An 18,772-nucleotide genomic window follows, 5' to 3' on the forward strand; every position below is an offset into this window, starting at 1 on the left:
AGAGAGCACCCCACTCAAACACTCCTGCTCATCTCCAGTAGGTCCATGGACCTACTGTAACAGCCACAAGCTCCAGAGCAGCTGGTCCAGGGTGTGGGAGGAAGGCAGGGGCAGTCACAGCTCCATATGGGCCATTGCACCTTGCCACCATGCTGCCTTCCAGGGACTGAAATCTGATTTTGCTGCATCTATATCAGCACATCAGGATTTGTATTTCTATGGAACAGCCCTTGTGTGTGGGTGCAGCCGCTCCCAGGACTGACCTCTGGTTTTGGGACAAGCCTTTTAAGCTGTGATTAAGACCCATTGTCTGTTGAAATTTCTGTTTTCTTTCTACCTGCGCCTTGCAGACTCTGACTCTGCTGACTCCCCGAGCGCCTCCTCCGCCCTCACCTCCCTGCAGTGGGTTGCAGAGATACTCCCCTCTAGCATCAAGATCCAAGGAAGGACCTTCACCCAGCAGCTGGAGCACTTGCTGACCCCCCCTGAGCGCTACACCATCTGCAAAGCGCTGGAAGGCTTCTTCCAACATCGGTAACTCATTAGCAGCTCCGCTCCTCTAGTGCTGGTACCTGCCCTGGTAGCAATGCCCACATCCCAGTGGGTCTCAAAAGCTCATCTGTGTGGCTGCCAGCACTCAGCTCTGCTGGGATCCTCTTCTTCAGTTTCCCCAGCCGTGGATGGCCTGTGTCTGCAGGGCACAGACCCATCTCACCAGATGTCCTACCTGTGGACAGGGCAGACCCATCGGCTTTGAGGTTAATTCAGTCGCCCCTTAATCCCTCGTAAAACGACCTCGGTCCCTGTGGCCCCAGCTCTCTTGCTCTCTGGCGGTCCCTGATGGCCACAGATCCGGTTCCACCTCTTCCAGTAAATCTCACCGCTTTTCGTCCTTGCCTGCTCCCTGTTCTTGGCATCTTGGCTGCAGCGGTCCCTTGGTGGCAGCACAGGAACGGCTGTGGGGGCAGAGCCTTCCTCCTGCAGCCGAGCACATCCTCCCCGACCCTGCTGCAAGGGTCGAAACTGATCCCCTGAGCAGACTCGAGGCTTTCAATAGTGACCTTGTTTTCTGCCCTCAATCTTTCCAAATAAGCCATCTCTCTGGGCTCTGGGAGATGCTGGCTGCTTCTTCCTACAGCTGCTGAGCCAGCCTGCCCCGATACTCCTTGGGAGCTCAGGTCCCACTCGGGTGCAATACAGCAGCCCGCTGGGCTGAACACAAAAGGATCAGAGGAGCCACATCCTCAGCTGGACAAGGAAATGCAATAAAGCCCTCTAGGTTACAGATAGTACCGAAACCACTGAGTACAAAGCTAGGGATTGTCCCTGTGCTCCTTGGCTCAGGCTGAGGGCTGCAGTACCCTGCAGCATTCCCCTGGGTCTGCAGGTGCTGGGATTGGGGAGTGGCACAGCTCTGTAGCCCCCCAGCATCAGCTGAGTGAACCCTCTCTCAAGGCCCAGTGATCACTAACATTGCCCCAGTAAAGCAGAAACCATTGCATTGTGCTCTCCTCAGGCTGCACTGCTTCCCCGGGATTCCCCATTGGGCATTTCAACCCTAGGCACAGCAGATCCAGTGCCTGGGGTCTGCAGCAGGGAACCACACACCCAATCCACTACCACGAGTCAACTCCCCAAGTTCCCCTCCCAGTGCAGGAGGGCACACGTTGCTTGGTCTTCCAGTGGCGTTTAGCTGTGGCTGCTGCTTGCCCCAGAGCTGGGTGCCAGGCACGTGGGGATACAGGCAAGCCCACCCTCTCCTCCAGACACCTCATTTTGCCCACCACTGCCCTGGATGGCTCAACGCAGAGACTGCTGCTCCATTTAACAATAACTCATCATGACCTAATTGCATGCCTGACCCAGATGAGCAGCTGTGGCCTCTAACTGCTCCAACCAGGAGGGAAATCACCAAATATGAGGTTTTATGTTGCTTGCCACCAGAGCATGCAGATACCAGCGCTTCCCAGCAGCAAACACAGAAGTCTGAGTCAGGACACTCCTGTTCTGGCTTTGGCCCTCCAGGCAGTTTGCAGGTGACAAGCCTTGTGGGAGGAGCCATCACCCTCCTCAGCATCTCCTCCACCACAGCCAAAAGCTGCGTCCATCTCCACAGAAAGGCAAATTAGTCCCAAACTAGAGAGGAACTTAACAGGTGACTGCTGGAAGGTTCTAGATGGCTCCTGCTCTTCTCATCCCTGCTGGGGTCCCTGAGGACCTCCCTTAGTGAAATCCATGGAGCAGCTGAGCCTCTTCACTCCTCATCCATTCCCTGCATGTCTGATCCCTGCTCCTTCCTCCTCTCCTTCTGGCTCTTCATAAGAGGTTCTTTCTGATACTTCCACATTAAGGATGCAATAGTTGCAGTGTGCATCAGCCCTCCCTCAATTTTTCAGTAGAAAAGCCACCTGACCTCAGCTCCCTGACTCAAGACATCTTCCTTCCCTGAGGCTGCTTTACCCTCCTCACTCAACCAAGTGCTCAGCCCTGCTATTCTCATCAGCCCTTTCACCTTCTCCACACACTGCAGATCCAACCTGAGACCATCCTTCAGCCCAGCAATGCTGCCAGCCCAGCCTCCCTCTCCGAGGCATTTATCCCTGAGCTGCCTTACCCACAGCTGCCCAAGAGTCAAGTTTTTCTAGGATTTCCTCTCTGCCTCCCAGTGCTCCCCCACAACTCCCTTTATTCCCCAGCCACCTTGCCTGACTCACAAACCAGGTTTTATACTTGTGTCTCAGGTGCTGCTGGTCCCCGGCAGTTTGCTCTCCTCATTTGCACCTGCTGCCCCACTCCCACTCCCAAAGGGCTGCATCTCTTGCCCACAGCCTGGCACCTCAGCTTTCAGACATTGTGTTTGTGCCAGGGACTCAGTGGCCAGGCTCAGTGGCATCTGGAGGCAGGCAGGGGAGTGCCAGGGCCGGGGGCAGCAGCACGGTGGGGCTGTGCCCAGGGATGGATGCACTCACTGCCCAGGCCTCTCTTTCCCATTTTGCAGGAACATTGACACTCTCATTGTGGATGTGTACCCGGTGCTGGACACACCAGCCAAGCAAGTCATTTGGCAGTTTATCTACCAGCTGCTGACCTATGAAGAGCAGGAGCACTGCCAGCAAAAGATTGCCAGGTTTCTTGGTTACAAGTCCTTGGCAGGTGAGAGGAAAGGCCCTGTGCTCTGACACAGACATGCCTCAGGACCTCAGGGACCTTGGTCAGGCTGGGAGCAGGCTGTGGCAGCAAGGGAGCAGCCACTGACTCAGCCCTGGCTGGCTCCTGCCCACACGCTGCCTGCACAGAGGGATGCAGAGGAGTTTCCAGCTCTTGTTAGAGATGAGGCTGGAAGTACAGGTCAGGAAGGAGGTTACTTTTTCTGCACCACAGAGACATGTAGTTTTGGAAAGAAACTCTGCATTAGGACAAGAAGTGGCTCCCAAGAAGTTGTCTCTGTGAGCAAAGGCTTTTGCGAGTTCCTCAGGTCATTAGAGGTCAGGAAGTCCTGAAAAGAAATAGCAGGTTTAGAGGCAGTGTTCGGATCAGAGAGGCAGCAGTGTCCTTGGGATGTCTGCAGCAGTCAAGTGTACACAGGCACCTGTGGCTGGAGGAGGTGGGAGCACGGGTCCCCCAGCAGCACTGTGCCTGCCTGGGAGCACTGCTCTCCCAAAAAGACTTGGAAGGCAGTCAGCAATTCTCCTCCTCCTTGGTCCCCGTCTCCCCTCACCATCATCTGGGGTGGTGGCAGCACAGAAGCCAGCTCTGCTTTGCTGAGGGCTTTGCGGTCAGACAGCAGGAAAGCAAGGGCAAATTTAGAGTGAAATGTCTTCATCTTTGGATTTGGGCTTCTTAATTGCTTTGAAATTATTCTACTCTCAGCTATGTACATTGTGTCAGCGTGCTTATTTTAGACCCAACATAGGTAAAGAGAGATGTTGCTTGAGGAGAGACTTTTGGAGGAGCACAGTTATTTTAGCACAGCCTTTCCCCTCGCAGGGAGAAACAGCTGCAAGTCCTGGTGCAGATGCTCTCTGCTGTGCAAGGAAACCTGCTGGGTATTTGCTCACCTAATTTGCACTCTCATTTATCACCGCTTCTGTGCCTGCAGAATCACAGCCCAACCTAATGTGTTGTATATTCCCAAGAACTGAGACTCTAAAGTTAGTTTATAAACTTTAGAAGACGGGAACCTGAGATATTTGCAGTTTGCAGCTGTATCTTGGGAATACAAAGCAGGTGTCCCCAGGCACTAGCAGAGGAGGAAAGCACAGGAGAAAATCCCCCAGGACTGGGTTGTTTCAGACTGCTGTCCCCCGTTTCCAGGCTTGTCCCTGGCTCCTTTCAGCTTCTCAGGTGAACGGGGAAATCTCTGACCATGTGAAGTTCTGGTTGTTCTGGTGCATGATGTGTGTCCACGTGTGGAAGTGCAATGGCCAGAGATCTCAGAATTTGGGTTAGTCCTTCATCTGGGCTCCTTCCAAATTCGGTGGTGATCTCTGATGTGTATCAGCTGTCTGAGCATTGGTCTGTCAGACGCCATGGGGATCAATGTTCTGGTGTCTTCATCCTGCTGTAGGTCTGAGCCTCTTTGAGCCACTGCATTGAACTGCACATGAACCAAACCATCAGACAATGTGGTTCTAGGCGGCATTTCAGTGCTGGCCCCACTCCCACCTTGTCTCTTGAGGGCAGGAAGGAGTTAGCCAGGTTCTGTGGGACTAGTGTAGCTCAGGGCTGGAATTTCATCTGCACCATAAGCTGGGGGCTGCCAATCCTACTGGAAAAAGCAATTGCATGTCTTGGGCATCCAAGAGTGTTTGTAACCTGCTCTGCTCCCTGGGGCCAGCGTGAGGATGGGGTGACGGGCAGCCGCAGTGCCAGTGAGGCTGTGCTTGGGGTTGTGGTGGAGTGCAGGGCTCTGAGGGCTGCTGTGAGTCCGGGGGGCTTGGGGAAGCCCCTTGGCATGGCACAGGAGAGCTGCGGGGCCCAGCAGGCACAGCCAGACCTCACCAAGGGTGTTTTGTGCTGCAGCTGAGCCAGAAGCAGAGGACCGCTACCGCAGCTCGGTCCGAGGGGCCTCCTTGTGCCGGGGAAGCCTTCGAACCCCCCGCCCCGAGGAAGGGGGGGCAGCAGGTGGGTGATGGGGGCTGTGCAGGGGCTCCTGCTGTGGGGAGGAGGGAGCTGGGTCCTGGTGCCTGTGCCTGTAGTGTACTTCTGCTCTGCCCCAAACCAAAATCCTGGCCTATTCCTATGCATGAACGGTGGGAAAAGATGGAGGTCAGCATAGAGACAGCATGGAGGCTTTGCCTGGAAACCCCTGTTTTCAGAAACCATTGAAATAAGCAATTGAGTAAGAGGCCACATGGACTGAGGCTGAACCTTGTTTGCAACCCCTTCCACTATTCAGATATGAGCTGATGCTGCTGGTCTGAGCCCTCTCTTCTGGGGTGCACAGTTTCAAGCTTCCCTGTGAACTTTCTTGTACACCATCAAATTCACCGGGAAGACAGCATGTGTGAAATCTATGTGAGGAAGAAGATCATGGCTCAGTGCCACTTTGAAACTCTTGATGAGCTACAGCTCACAGCACAAACTCTCCCTTTCAGAGACAAGCCCCATATCTCCCCATTCCTCTGAAAATCCCATTCTCCGGGTGTTGCTGCGGGGCGTCCCACAACTCCCGAATCTCTGGCTTCTCCCAGCAGCACTCTGGGTTGCTGGTTGTGTTGTCAGTCCTTTGGGTCCCTTCAGCCCTCCTCTCCCAGACGAGGCATCCTGCTTGTCCCTCCATCTGATTGCAAAAGGGCACTTGACCTGTGCTTATGGCTGCTTCCCTTGACCTCTGTGACCGTCCAGCCTTTGCCAGCATGCCAATGCACACCTTCATCCCAGCACCTCTCAGCAGGACCTCAGTGCTCCTCAGCTCTTGAGATGTCTCCCCAGAAAAGACCCTCTAATCTGCCTTGGAGGAGCATTTCTCGTCGTGATTACAGTATGGAGAGTGGCTGGTACAGCACGAGAGTTCTCGATGTAGTGCAAACTCCTGAGTGCACCCTGGATAATGTCTCTTGCCCTGAAATACCGTGACAGAAACTCCTCCCTCAGCGTTGTCTCCTGGCCTGTGGCACTAGTGAGGAACCCACTAACTGGTGCTGCTGAGAATCCATGAGCAAGCTTCCAAATCTACCAGTTGGGTAGATTGAGAGAGAAATAATATCCTTATCTTACAGAGAGAGAAACTGAATATGGAGAAGTAAAGGGCAAGGCATAGGAGGACTTTTTTCTCACCCATGCTTGTTTTCTAGCAGACATCATGCTTCATTCCAGGTGACCTGCTGCTGCCCGGGAAAACCCACAGCGAGATCATCCCTGTTTCACAGTCACCCTCATGCATGGGGAGACCTGCTTTGGTCCCTTGCAGCTCCAACTCCCAGCAAGAGATGGGGGGACATTAATGGGTCAGAACCGTTGGGAGCCCCAGGGAGCAGAGGCAGAAGGAGAGCTCCTGACTGGTTTGTCTCTTCCTTCCCCGCAGGACAGAGCGACACAGTGGAGGTCCCCGTTCGCCTGATCCCTGGAGAGAGACAGGCTGGCGACGGCACTTCCCTCCCAGAGACCCCCAACCCCAAAATGGTGCGACCTCATGGGGCTGGAGAGGGGAGGAGATGCCTCTGGGAAGGGCTTTGTTGACGTGTGCAGGACTGTTGGGTTCACAGGGAGGGTCGACAGTTTGACTCCTTTCATGTTAACGCAGGAAGGCGGAAAAAAGAGAACAGGGAGAGATGTGTCTGTGTGTAAATACGTGCTGGTGGGTGACGACATCCCTGCCTCAGAGCTCGTCTCTGAAATCGCTTCCCTGGGCAATTAGCTTTAATAAAGCTAGCGTCTGTCAGTGTCTTTCTGCAGCCTTGTGAGTAAGCGGCTCTTGGAGAGCAGCAGAAAGGCAGAGCAGCCTTGGGTTGGGGTGAAGCACTCCTTTAAAGTGAAGGAGATGAGGGGCTGGTGGGTCCATAGTGGCTGTCCTGTGCCCAGGACATGGCCAGTCTCTGGGGGCTGTACAGGCCTGGTCCCGATTCAGGCATCGACAGCAGCTCTTCTCCCTGTTTTGCAGATGTCAGCTGTCTACGCAGAGTTAGAGAACCGCCTGCTTGGCAGCTACGCCGGCAAGATGGGCAGTGCTGCCCTGCACAGAGCATCGCCACCTGCCCCAGAGCTGGCACACGCTGCAGGTATCACCCAGCCCCCCGCGGCCTGACAGGCACTTCAAGGGGGTCTCAGGCGATGGTGGATGGCATTGGCCAAGTAGATGTAGGAGAAGACACTCTTCTCTTGGTGCCGTTTTATAATGAAGCCGTGACGGTGCCATTTTATAATGAAGCCGTGACAGTGCCGTGTGTGTGCCCAACAATGGCTCCTGCAAAGCTGACTCTTCAGGAGGGCAGTGGAACATGCGGGATGGCAAATTCCAGGGCACCCCAGCATGCTGCAGTGCAGCACAGGGCACTGCTCCTGGGATCTGTCCTCTCTGTCCTCTTGCATCACACTCAGCGCAGCACTGGGGCTCCTCATAGCCTGTGGGTGAGGGCTGCAGGGAGCACCCGGTGCAGGACCCCCTCGCTCTGTCCCACAGGTACTCGCAAGTCAGGGATGGCAATCTCATGGCCAAGTGACCCTCTGGCCTCTCAGCAGTGCTACTACCGCCTGCACAGCAGCGTGGCCTCCCCAAGCAGCACCGAGTCCAACCCCTACGTCAGCCTCGACAGCAGCCCGGCGCCATCCCCCAAGCACCGGGGCTACCCGCTCAGCCCTCTGTCACGACAGAAGAAGCTCTTCACCTTCTCCAGGCCCCTGCGCAGCCGCGACACCGACCGATTCCTGGATGCACTGAGTGAGCAGCTGGGACACCGTGTCACCGTCGTGGATGATTTCCTTACCCCTGAGAATGACTACGAGGAGGTGAGCGTGGTGCAGGGGTCACTCGGTGCACGGCCTTTGCCCTGGCTGTGGAACCATCCACCGTGCAGCCTGCACTGAACTGGGACAGGCACAGAGCATCCGGGGACACATCCTGGGGCACTGTGGGTGGCAGAGGTGGATGAGGGTTGGGGGATAGGACGCCCTGATGGCTGGGTGAGTGGAGGACGAGGTGCCACTTTCAGCCTCTCCCCTCTCCCTTGCCCAGATGAGTTTCCACGATGACCAGGGCAGCTACGTCACCAACGACGTCAGCAGCAGCGAGTACATCAGCAGCAGTGATGAGGGCAGCTCCCTCACCTACTCCACGCTCTCGGACCACATCCCCCCGCCGCCGCTCAGCCCCCCGCCACCACCGCCCCCGCTGCAGTTCAACGACCCCCAGCCCGTCCCCACCAAGGCAGAGGCCACCAAGTCTGGTACATCACCTGCCCCCAAATCCCTCATTGGGCACCTGCACCCCATCCCGCCACCGCCACCGCCGCCGCCGCCGCCACCAGTGCCCTGCGCGCCCCCCCTGCACCGGGGGCTGCTGCACCGGCGCAGCGAGTCCAACCACATGAGCGTCAAGAGGCTGCGGTGGGAGCAGGTGGAGAACTCGGAGGGGACCATCTGGGGTCAGGTACGGCCCAGGAGCGGGGTGCGGGGCGCGAGGCCAGGCGGGCTGCGGGGCTGAGGCTGAGCCGGCTGGCAGGAGCATCCCTGGGCACTGCCCAGAGCACCAGGGCTGTCCCCTCCGCGCAGCAGTGCATCCTATCCTCTTGTTGGGCCACGCATTTGGTACCTTGGCCAAGGGAATGCGCTCTGAAGAGGCTGTGTTACAGAAAGCCTCACATTTCTTTTCATCCTTTTCATTGTTTGGAGCAAAAGGCAGCTCTAAAAAGCCCCTGGGATGCTGGTCTGACTGCAGCGTGCCCTGGGGGCTGATGGAGTCAGGAGCTGCCTTCAAATGCCTTCTGAAGGTTTTATCCGTGGGGAACCACGAGGATGGTTGAAAGCAGAGTGATGGAGAGGACACCAGAGGGGAAAAGCAGAGGCAGGGACTGAGACTTAGGTGTGATAAACCTTTGGCATCATGGACTGAAGTGATGCAACACTGGAGGTGAATTTAAGTCCCTGTGGAGACAAGCTGGCCTGGGGCTTTATTCTCAGCCTCTGCCTCTCCTGGTGAGGAATCTGTTCAGCTTTGCCACAGTCTTTCTGCCTTGAGCAGCTAGAGGGGGGGGAGCTGTGGGATCAGCTTGCAGTCCTATGGGCACCCTGCAGGTCCCTCTCCCTGGCACTCCGCAGTATGAGATGCTACTTCCCAGTGATTTTCTTTTTTGTATGCAAAAAAAAATCACAAAGTTTCTGCAGTTAGCACTTTGTGCTTCAGTGAAGCGATGTGCCCAAGTAGCAAGTGAAGACCTGTAGTGCTCTATAGGATTCCAGCTGTGGCAGAAGGTAGATGAATCCATGGGACCATGCTGCCAGCTGCAGGGTGTGAGGAAATGCTGATGGGGTGAATCTCTGTGTTTCTTCCTCTCTTCTGAAATGAGAAGAAGTCCCACCAAGACAGGCTTAGAGACTCATGTAGAAACTGCCTCCATGGAGGTGAAGGGTTTGCCAGGCTCTGGTTTCTGCACAGGGCTTATGATGGCTGAGTCTCCAGTTACAGGACAAGGCCACCAGCCTGCTCTGGTTTCTTCGAGGGCCATGGAGCTGAGTGTGGGGTGGGAGGAAGGTGGCCCAGTGCAGGTGGGTGCTGTCGGGCTAGCCCCTGTGCCACCACGGCTCATGACTCTTCCTCCTCCTGCAGCTCGGGGAAGATTCAGATTATGACAAGCTGAGTGATATGGTCAAATACCTTGACCTGGAGCTGCACTTTGGGACGCAGAAGCCCACAAGTAAGTACTTGAACCCCAGAGCAAGTCCTAGTACCATCCAGAGACAGGGGTGCTGGGAGGAGCTGGGGCTTGGTGGGCAGCATGGCAATGCCTGGTGCTGGCACAGAATTCATTTGCACTCGGGATTTTGTGGCTTCTGGCACAGCAGATGATTAAGGTGGAGATCATCTCACCATCTCCCTTAATTTTCTTTGCTGCCATTATCTTTTTTCTCTCTGCAATTCAGTGGATCAGGGCAGTGAAACTCAGCTGGAGGGTCTCACTCCCTGTTGCGCTCAGTGCTGCTTCCCAGCCCCCACAACACAGCCCACCATGCCCTCCCCAGTGCCATGGGGCAAGGCAACACCCCAAACCTCCACCACATAACGCAATGGCTGATGTACAGCCTCTGCTCGTTACGGCCCATGCAGGACGGACAGTCAGCCAGGCTGTCCCGTTGGCACACATGGACGCTGCATTGTGCTGCAGCAGCAGCAACGGCCGCAGAGTAGAATTGCAGCTCTGTTGCTTTGAGAACTCAGCCCTGAAAAAGCTGTAAAAACATTGGAGAGCATCACAAGCATATATAATGTTAGCTCCCCTCAAGACCAATGTAAGGGGTCCATAGGTACCTGCCAGGGCAGCCTCTCCTGTTCCTCTTGAATCGGGGGGTCCCCCAGACCCATGGCCCCGGGGAGGCTGGGGGTGCCAAGCAGCAGGAGCTGGCAAGAGGCACTTGGGGCACGGGCTGCCAGTGCTGCTCCCCACCACAGCCTTACCTGACAGGGAAAGGATGTCTGGGCTCTCTCATGAGGGACATGACACACGATGGCATCACAGGCAGAGCTGAGCTACAGTGGGCAGATATGGGTGGGACCAGCAGTGGCAGTGGGATGAAATGGGCTTCTTCCTAGGGGCTGTCTTCTTTTGGGGTGTTTCTGGGCAGCCTGGGATTTTCTGTGTGTTTCACCTCTCGTTTTGCCTTTTTCAGCTCCAACTGAGTCCTCCATTGAGGAGATCTTTGAATCGCAGAATTCAAGGATTCCCGGAGCCATTGCTGTGTGCAAAGCATCAGTTCTCTCTTTCATTCATGGTTTCACTGTTTTCAGGACAGTTTTTTCCTGCTGGAGCCGGCTGAGCCTGTCCTTACCCATGATTAAATCTTTCAGTTTCTCTTCCAGAGCCAACTCTCATGCCTGAAAACTTTAAAAAGAAAGACGTGGTTGAAATTTTGTCCCACAAAAAGGCCTACAACACATGTAAGTAGCCATCAGGGCAAACGTACTCCCCAAACGGGCCCAGAGGTGGGACCGGGGATGTAGAGAATTGGAAAGGTAAAAGGACTAAGGCTAAATGAGCACCATCCCATGAGCACAATCTCAGCACAGCTCTGCAGGTCTGGGTTCCTGCAGCCCAGAGCCTCTCTGGGCTGGGCTCAGCTCCAGACAGGAGGAAGAAGGTGGCTCTTCAGGAAAGGATGGAGATGGGATGTGACTCATTGGCCTGGGGAGAGAGAGGGTCCCGTGGGACAGCTGAGGTGCATGGGCTGCCCAGCCCTATGGGGATGGATCAGTGCTGCTTCTCTAGGAGGTGCGTCTGGTAGGAAGGTGGGTGGGAGGACTTGGTGGGACCCCATGGGACCCTGGTCTCCTGGACACGGTAGATATGGGAGACACAGTGCTGGGAGGGGGCTCTTTTGCAGCCTGATGCATTGCTGTTGTACCTGCACTGCCAGGGAGGGTCTGGCAGAACCAGAGTGGCTCCTTGGGGTCCACACAGCTTTTGCAGGGGCTTGGGGAGTGGGAATCCCTTCCTCCCCCCAGGGCTGATCCTGTACCAGCATGGGCACTTGAACAAGTCTACGTGATGCTCATGCTGTAGAGAAACTGAGCTTCCCTTCCTGGTCCTGTCCTGCCAGGCAGTCTGTCCCTGGACTGCACAGCCCCCCCGCCCCGTGTCTGGTCCCACTCCCCTCCCAAGTGACATGCCTGCCCTCCCTGCAGCCATCCTCATAGCCCACCTCAAGCTGTCGCACATTGAGCTGCGCCAGATCCTCATGACAATGGAGACAGACCGCCTGGAGCCCTCCCACATCAAGCAGCTCCTGCTGTATGCCCCGGATGGGGAGGAAGTCCAGCGCTTCCAGAGCTACAAGGAGAACCCCGGGAAGCTGAGTGAGCCCGACCAGTTTGTGCTGCAGGTACCTGCGGGTGGGGACACGCTCCAGGAGTGAGGTCTGCACTTGCAGTGTGCCCAGGGTGCCCTGCTGAGAGCTGGGCAAAGGCAAACACGCAGCAGAGAGGAAGCAGGCAGTGGGATGCTGGTCTACTGGTTCATGCTGTGGGATGGGGAGAGCGGGTGGCACCGGTCACAGGGACTGCTGGCGAGTGATGCTTGGGCTGATGCCTGAGATGTCCAGCAGCTCCCACAGTGGCTATTTCGCAGCTGGAGCATGCCATGATGTTTACTCCACAGTAAGAATGACTTTGCCCAACTCTGCCTTACTTTCTGTTGACAAAGTCACTGGTGGATATTGGCATGAAACCTGCCTGTCCTGTGGCAGCGAACTGGTCGTTCTCCACCAGCTGCAGCAGCCGCAGTGCCACTGGCTCTAAGCACATGCAGACTGCTTTCATGTACAGGGAAACATGCCAGGAAACCCACCATGGCAGAGGGGTTGTGGCTCATGGTGACAGCTGTCCTTCTCTCCTTTTTGGTTCTTAGATGTTGGCAGTACCAGAATACAAGATCCGCCTGCGCAGCCTACATTTTAAGACCACTCTGCAGGAGAAGACAGAGGAGATCAAAGCTAGCTACGAGTGCATCTGCAAGGCCTCGCTAGAGCTGAAAAGCAGCAAGAAACTGGCTAAGATCTTGGAGGTCAGAACAGTCCTTCCTTCTGGTAACAGCCACCGGGGGCCCCCAGCGTCCAGGCAAAGGCTGCAGGCAGCTGGCAGACAGCAAGCAGACAGCTGTAACACAAGATAAAAATCTCCCCTTCAACATTAACAAAGCTTGGAGACCTGCCTGTCAGTCTGGAAATGGCCGAGGAGCTGAGCCTTTGTGTGTTAGTGGTGGTGGGCTCCTGGCAGCTCTTTGCCGTTATGGACATTCCTGGCAGCTGCAGCGAAGGGAAGGGGACTCCTGGGCAGCATCCACCTAAGCCTGATGGGGAAGCATGTGAAAGGGAGCTCTTATAACTATGGGCTGTGGAAGTTTGGGTCTGCAGATGAGAAATGGGGTGTGTTTTGTAGCTGGAGACACAGGAGAGGGGGCAGAGGGCTGTTTCCTGTGGCTGGGTTGTGTTGAGGGTTCAGTGCAGGTGCCGTAAGGGAGCAGCATGGGGAAGGAACCAGCCTTTGCCTCCTGACCCATGGCCTGTCCCTTGGGCTGTTGTGTCCTCCTTCTCCTCCCAGGGTGCCATAGCTGCCCTGTGTAGGTGACAGGATGCATGGCATGTACAGGCCCAACAGAACTCTGCCTTTAACATGCATTCATCTGCCTGATCAAACGCACTGAATATGTTTTATCAATGCTCTTTGAGCACCTGTACAGAGGGAGCCCTTGGCAGAAGAGACCTGGCAAAAAAACAAGTGCTTTCTCTCCATCCTGTAATGAGAGGGAGGCTTTTTACCCCCACTCCTACCGGTTTGTTGGTAGATCTCTGTGACCCAAAGGTACAAAAGGAGATGGGATGATCAAGTGCTGGAGGTCACTGGCCAGTCATTCACTGAGGTTTCTCTTTGCAGTTTGTGCTGGCAATGGGAAACTATCTGAACAATGGGCAGCCCAAGACCAGCAAAACAACAGGCTTCAAAATCAACTTCCTCACTGAGGTAAGCAGCAGCATGCTTGTTCCCATGGAGGAGGCATCAGTGGTGGAAGCTACGAGTGCCTGGCTCATGCTGCCTGTCCTTGTATAGGACTCCCTGGGAGGGACTGGTGTGAGGGGAGGGATAGATGTGCAGGGTTGGCTTCAGAAAGGCCCTGACAGTGGTCTGGTGCTTCAGTGTGCTGGGACCTGAGAGCCAGGCTTTCTGGCAGTGGGAGTGGGAGAAAATAAAGGTCTTCTATCCCACATGGGATGCTGTGGGGCTCCTGAGGGGTGGGGGACAGGGTGGCAGCCCTGGCCTGCGGGAGGGAGGCATTGCTCAGCATCTCAACACCACTAGTCTGGGAGTAACATGCTCTGTAAGCAGTAAGTGTCCTATTTAAACATTAATCCACACGGCGTGGCTGGGAATTGCCATGCACAGGAACGCAGAGCAAGCCCAGCCGAACAGGGGAGCCCTGTGTATTCAGGCACTTGGCAAAACCCACCCTCCTCTGCACAGGAATCTCCTTACTTGTTTTGCTTTGCTGTAGCTGAACACAACCAAAACTGTTGATGGCAAATCCACCTTCCTGCACATTCTTGCCAAATCACTTAGCCAACATTTCCCAGAGCTCCTGGGCTTTGCCAAGGATCTTCCTACAGTGCCGCTCGCTGCCAAAGGTAAACGAAAAGCATCTGCAAGCTCCTTGTCCCCTTGCACGGTCTCTTGGTTTTGTATGGGTCTAGAACTGGTCATGAACTGCACCGTGTTGACACAAGCAGGATGGCAGCCCAAACAAGAGGAATGGTTCTGAGTGAGAGGACGGGACTAGGAAGTGACATGGGGGGGTCTCATCCATCCCACGCTGCAACACATGGGACTTTCCAGACAAGGCTCTGTCCTTGGCTCAAACCTTCCCTTTTGCCTTGGAGTTCAGAGGTATCTTACAAGTGCAACTGAGGCAGAAAGAAGTGCCAGAAGCAGGTGTGCTCCACTCAGGCTCTGCCTCTTCCCACACATGCTGTGCAGCCTTCTTGGCACGGGTGCCAGCATGATTGCTGCTGGCAATTGTGTGTTGGTACAGAGTGCAGAGCACCCCTCGTTATCAGTTCACAGTCCAGTTGCAGCTCCTCCACACTGACTGAGGAGCATATGCCATTGTTGCCTGACATAAAGAAAATAGTCAGATAGATGCTGGGGCTGTCATCCATGCGCTTGTGCTGGTGGTGTCACCCAGGCTGGCTGCATGGGCTGCATTCTTCTTGCACACCATCCTTGTTTGTGAGTAATTCCCTTGGGAATTAGTGCTACAGGGGATAAATAAAAGAGAAAATTCAGGCCCAGGGATGTAAATTTCCACTTGGTGAAAGTCTGTATCTCTAGCTTCCCTAGCTAGACTTTGTATCTGGCCTAAATGTTTAACATTTCTGTCACCCAAGGCTCCCTGCTGCCCAAATTCCCGCCACTTTATACCTAATTTCAGACATCCAAGGCTGCCCATCTTTGCTCTCGTAGAGGCCACAGAGCGACAGAGCTGCAGCACCCAAACCTCCCAATGTGCGGCCATTCACCTTCTCCCTTGCCTGTAGAGAGCCAGGGCTTGGCTGCCCAGGACAGCAAGGAGCCTGAGCTGCCCATTTCTGCTGCCATGAGATGCCCTGAAGATGCCACAAATGCCTGGCTGTTACCCTTTGTCCCACTCTCCTCTGCACCTCCTCTGTCCTCCTCCCAGATCAAGTACCTGTGTGCCCACCACCACCTTTGTGCCACTGAGTCCTGTGTGCTCCTTGTACTTGGCATGTTCCAAGCTCCTTTTGAGGTTCTTGGCATCTCTTGGCCTGAGTACCCAGCAATGGCTGCTGGCAACCTGCTGGAACACAGCATGAGGGTCTGGTTGTCCACTGTGCCCTGGGCAAGGCAGGCAGGTTGTGCAGAGCCATGCAGACAGGCAGCCCAGAACTCCTGACTGACAGCCTCTGCTCCGTTGCCCTCACTTTGCTGCAGGAAGCAATCCAGACCTGAGTCTCCTAACACTGGCAACTCCTCTCTTCTCCTGTAGTGAATCAGAGAACACTAACAGCTGACCTGAAGGACCTGCACACCACTGTCAGTGACATACAGATGGCCTGTCACAGCATGCCAGCTACTGCAGAGGACAGATTTGCAATTGTGATGTCCGTATCCTTCTGTGAAAGTGGCAGAACACCAGTGGGACTTCCTGCCCTCGAGTAAAACCATGCATCTGTCTTTGTGCCTCCTTGGTAGGGAGCAAGGCTATGTCTGGCTGGTGAGAAAGCACCACCTCAGCACTTGGTGAGAACATGGTGGGCACTCAGGCTCAGCCAGCATGGAAACAGCTTGTGTGGTGAGCACCAGTTCACCTGCGTCTGTGTGGCAGAAACCCAGTGCCACAAGGCCACAAAGCTTCCCAAATCATCTCTCCTCCCAGAGAAGTGCTGTTGGGAACAGGCGAGCATGCCAGTGGGCTCCCTTTTCATGTGGCCACAGCCAGCATTTGCAGCAGGTCCTTCCTTAGACTAGAGACAAAACCCAGCCATGTGATAAGCAGAAGTGATCCTGAGCTGTATCAGACCCACAGTACAGGTGTTTCCCCTTAAGCCACTTCTCTCAGTCCTTCTTGGAGAGTGCCCAGCCTGCCATGCGATCCCTGGATGACCTGCAGCACAAGGCCATGGAAGAATTCAGCAAGGTGTTGTCCTTCTTTGGGGAAGACTCGAAAATGACAACTTCTGAAGCTTTCTTTGGCATTTTTGCAGAATTCATGAGCAAGTTTGAGGTGAGTTGCCCTTCTCGAAGACAGACAGCAAGGGGTTTCCTGTTAGATGTCAGTGAAGCGTTTTACTTACATGTGAGCTGTGGGAATGATACGAGCTTTTTGTTTGCACATGTGCCTGAGTGTCTGTAAAGTGCCATTTTTCTAATGTACAAGTTGGCTGGCCAGTGCAGGAGGCTGAGGTGAGGGCTGATGGGCTAAGCACCAGCCCCAGGGTTAGTAAAGCAGATGTTGTCACAGTCTGACATTCTCGGCTAAAAAAGGCTGGGTCAGAGCACCCCAAAACAGGCCCAAGGACAGGCAGGGCTCATATAGTGGGAAATGGGAGGAGAATTAGGTCTGTAGTGGCCAGTAACCATTAAAACATCTCCCTGTCCCCCCCAGCTGCCCTTGCCTGACCCTCAGCTCCTGCTCTTTGCTCTCTCCCTGCAGCGGGCACTCAGTGATGTGCAGGTCGGCGAGAGCCAGCGCAGCCCCAGGATGAGCTCCCCCCTCGCCTGGTGACAGGCCCTGCAGCAATGCGAGGTGCAACTATTTATTGCCAACAAAGTGCAATTTGCTCCTGTTGAGTTTGGTTGTAAATACGCTGCTGTCACCTGCTATCACCAAGCAGAACCACGGCCTGAGGGGTCGGGGCAGTCTGAACACTGAAAAGGCACCAGAGGTGATGGTGGATGGATCCACGAGGGTGAGGCACAGGGGCACGAAGGTAAACCCTGCACTGGGCTTCACAACAGCTTTCTTAGCATCCTCCATTTCCAGCATATTACCGAGTCAAGGATTTCAGATGCATCTGGGTGAAACCCCACTCTCTTGTGTTCCCAGAACTTCTATCACTGGCACCAGAGAGACCTTCCCCATGTCCCAGTGGCCAGTACCTGAGCGTGGCTATGCCTGCCAGGCACCTGCCCTCACAGGACACAGCTTTCCCAGGCTGGCATCACTCAGCCCTGCCAGCCCTGGGGCTGGGTGAAAGCCCAGCCACAGACTCTCTGGGCAGCCAGAGTGGGTCAAGCAGGGCAGGGAGCATGGGGGGACGAGGGCTGCCCCAGGGCCCTGAGCAGCAATGCTGCTGAGCTTCTTGGAAATCCCTCACCAAGCCCTTCTGCTCTTGAGCTGCACCATGGGGCTGGAGCTCCACTTGAACAGTGGAGGAGAGATTGCTGGAAGTGGTCTAGAGGGTTTAATCCCCTGCCATTGCTGGCCAGTGGTGATGAAAAGCAATATGACCTTGCAGAACCCTTCTGGCATGTCCGTGTTGTCCTGAGTACAGATCCAGTCTGGTTCTACCCTGCTGCACTGGGGAGGAAAGAAAGCCCAGATTCCTTCCTGGACATCAGCTTTGCTTAAAGGTGTGGCAGAGACTGACAGGCCTAGAAACATTCCCAAGAGTTTAACATCAGCAGCACTAGGCTTATTTGAACTGGCCAGGAGTCATAAATCCCTGAACATTTTGGTGCCTCCTTGGAAAGCACAGAGCCTGTGGTAACCTAGAAATAAATGGAGTCCTCTGCAGCCACACGTACAACCTCTAAGGCACGGCAGAGACCTGGGAGAAATATATCCCCTGCCCTCCTTTACTCACTCCCAAGGGCTGGGGTCCTGGGAGTCCCTTTACTGTGTGACTACACGCTGAGCATACCCAGGGGCCTCTGCAAGCATGCAACTCCACCTTTCAACAGCAGCTGGTTGTTATTGCGATGACTTAATTGCCTCTGAGAGGTCCCCTGGGACCAAAGGGCTAGCAGCATCCCTGCTCAGTGCATGCGCCTCGGGGCAAGACAGTGCCCCCAGAGAGCTTTAGGGCAGCAAACCCCCAGCTCGTTGCTATTGTGCGGCATTATTCTGTGCAAAACGCTTCTGTTGCCTTTCAAACCCGACACGCTCCAGCGTCCTGTCCTGCAGAAGCGCTCCCACAGCTGTAGCACAAGTCACCTCCCCCCCTCCCTGTAGCCAGAGGGAGAGCTCTTGCTGCAGCCTCTGCTCACGTACAGAATCACCACCGGGTGCATTATTAACGGGAGACCTTACGACCCTCAAACCGTCCGTTTTCAGTACTTTTCAAGCCCTGCTGTAGGAGCGAAGGATATTTTCACAAGTGTTCTCACTTTATACCGCTTCAAGTGCCAGGTAGTTTCTAGCATTGTGTTCCCAGAGGTCCAGCCCGGCCTGCCCCTGCCTCTCCTGTGCCCCGACAGCAGTGACAGGGCTGTGCTCCCCCAGCCCCTCCTTCCCTTTGGGATGTTGCACACTGCAGTCAGTTGATGTATTATTACTTTTCTTTTTTTTCTAAAAACATTCAATATTTAAACCACTGGAGGTTCTTTTGAAAC

At 55.0% G+C, this 18,772-nt stretch overlaps 1 protein-coding gene across 2 annotated transcripts in view; it reads left to right on the forward strand.

The window, feature by feature from the left end:
* The window catches only part of GRID2IP (Grid2 interacting protein), a 35,791-nt gene extending 18,848 nt beyond the window's left edge, over positions 1 to 16,943 (forward strand). For both annotated transcript variants that reach the window (XM_061993386.1, XM_061993387.1), the window contains 18 exons: positions 351 to 534; positions 2,999 to 3,142; positions 3,767 to 3,775; positions 4,648 to 4,679; positions 5,023 to 5,124; positions 6,527 to 6,624; positions 7,103 to 7,220; positions 7,622 to 7,947; positions 8,174 to 8,587; positions 9,764 to 9,851; positions 11,012 to 11,089; positions 11,834 to 12,030; positions 12,555 to 12,710; positions 13,580 to 13,666; positions 14,196 to 14,325; positions 15,705 to 15,823; positions 16,278 to 16,442; positions 16,872 to 16,943. In XM_061993386.1, coding sequence (XP_061849370.1) covers positions 351 to 534; positions 2,999 to 3,142; positions 3,767 to 3,775; positions 4,648 to 4,679; positions 5,023 to 5,124; positions 6,527 to 6,624; positions 7,103 to 7,220; positions 7,622 to 7,947; positions 8,174 to 8,587; positions 9,764 to 9,851; positions 11,012 to 11,089; positions 11,834 to 12,030; positions 12,555 to 12,710; positions 13,580 to 13,666; positions 14,196 to 14,325; positions 15,705 to 15,823; positions 16,278 to 16,442; positions 16,872 to 16,943 — 2,519 coding nt within the window. The remainder of the gene's footprint in view (positions 1 to 350; positions 535 to 2,998; positions 3,143 to 3,766; positions 3,776 to 4,647; positions 4,680 to 5,022; positions 5,125 to 6,526; positions 6,625 to 7,102; positions 7,221 to 7,621; positions 7,948 to 8,173; positions 8,588 to 9,763; positions 9,852 to 11,011; positions 11,090 to 11,833; positions 12,031 to 12,554; positions 12,711 to 13,579; positions 13,667 to 14,195; positions 14,326 to 15,704; positions 15,824 to 16,277; positions 16,443 to 16,871) is intronic.
* Positions 16,944 to 18,772: the final 1,829 nt, after the last annotated feature.

The sequence above is a fragment of the Colius striatus genome, chromosome 3 (assembly GCF_028858725.1).
Source record: "Colius striatus isolate bColStr4 chromosome 3, bColStr4.1.hap1, whole genome shotgun sequence".
NCBI classification, from domain to species: Eukaryota; Metazoa; Chordata; class Aves; order Coliiformes; family Coliidae; genus Colius; species Colius striatus.